Raw genomic sequence first — 1,573 nt, forward strand, 5'->3', positions numbered from 1 at the left:
TTAAGCCTTGGACATCATCTTCTTGAACTCCTCAAAGTTAACACTACCGTCACAGTCATCATCAACTGAACTGATCATACGCCGACAATCCTTAAGCGAACACTTCTCTCCAATGCCCTTCATAACGGAGTGCAACTCAGCCGCCGAAATCTTCCCGTTCTTATCCTTATCATACAAATTGAAAGCATCACGGAGATCCTTATTAACAGTGTTAGGGCTTTCAACGGGACAATGAAATGCAGCGAACTCTTTCAAGTCGATAAAACCGTCGCCATCGGTGTCAACTTCTATCATCATTCTCTTTGCTTCGTCCGGCGTCGTTTTGGTGCCGAGAGCATTCAAAATTCCGCCGAGCTCCGATAAGGAGATTTTACCGTCGCCGTTAGTGTCGAATTTTTTGAATACCTTCTTGACTTCCTCCATCTCCGCCGTCAGGCTCGCGGGCGGTGAGGAATCTCTCGGATTTTTAGCCATGTTCCGGAGATTCTCAGTTGCGAGATAGTTGCTTCGGTTTAATTTATACTCGAGAATTACGCGGTTTAACGCGCAAGAAGGGGATATAATTGTGTGTCACGCGGATTTTTTCCGCGTGAAGTTTACTCCACAATCGCATAGTGGCAGCAAACGCAAAGTATCCATTCTCCAAATCTATAGGGGACAGGTTTTCTTTTAAAGAAAATTGACCTAACACATGAATTATCTTTCCTTTTTTCCTCTTAATTTGGTATAAAATAGAACACTATTTGGTGTTAAATAGAAAAATATATGAAGTTGGGACAAATTATTTCAAGCATTACTTGAATAATATATCTATTGTGTATATAATTTAACGTTTTAATACTTGTGCCATAAGTTAGCTAAGTTTGCTTTATTATTATTTAGTGAAGTCTCTTGATTTGGCACTTTTTTTGTTTGGATTGTCAATGATGCTTCCTCTTGTTTTGTATCACTGACTACTAGGTTTGGTTAATGCAATTTTATTTGCTAGAAAAATAAGATTGGGACAAATTAATTTTTAGATGTGAACGACAATTCGTAAAAGGCTAATAATTTGCATCAATCACTTAAAAATATGAGGCTAAAGATTCTTTTAATGCTACCCATTATTGGGAACACTTTTCAAAAAGTTAATTAATCATTAATCTGAAAAGATTATACATAATTCAATTTCAGATATGCTAAGTGTACCATTTATGTTGAGCAAAAGGGAAGGTGACACTATGAGGTTGTTGAGTAGGTAACACATGCATGATTATTGAAACCTTATTTTTTTTTTCTCTAATTATTTTTCGAACTTATCACCCTTCTTTTCGGTTACTGGTTGTAAAGTCTAATGCAACTCAAAAGAAATGGAGAAGTGCAAGCAAAAATGGGAATAATATTTGGAGTCTAAGCAAAGATGGGAATAATATTTGATTCGAGAAGGCTAAACCGCTAGAACTTATTTATATTTGAGGTTTACATTAAATCAATAAATACATAATATGTTATTACTATAATTTAACATGGTATATATATATAATTATTTGATTTGACACAAAAAAGAACTATGTACGAATAAATTTCTTGCAAT

General features: G+C 35.2%; 1 protein-coding gene across 1 annotated transcript; it reads right to left on the bottom strand.

Moving 5' to 3' along the window:
• Positions 1-423, bottom strand: LOC104225263 (probable calcium-binding protein CML23). Its single transcript, XM_009777031.2, has one exon. It carries the CDS (start codon positions 421-423, stop codon positions 1-3), a length of 423 nt encoding a protein of 140 aa, XP_009775333.2.
• Between the last annotated feature and the right edge of the window lie 1,150 nt (positions 424-1,573).

The sequence above is a fragment of the Nicotiana sylvestris genome, chromosome 2 (genome assembly GCF_000393655.2).
Source record: "Nicotiana sylvestris chromosome 2, ASM39365v2, whole genome shotgun sequence".
NCBI lineage: Eukaryota > Viridiplantae > Streptophyta > Magnoliopsida > Solanales > Solanaceae > Nicotiana > Nicotiana sylvestris.

Excerpts from the sequence above, each read along its gene's own strand:
- LOC104225263 (XM_009777031.2), bottom strand. The coding sequence starts at position 423 with ATGGAGGAAGTCAAGAAGGTATTCAAAAAATTCGACACTAACGGCGAC.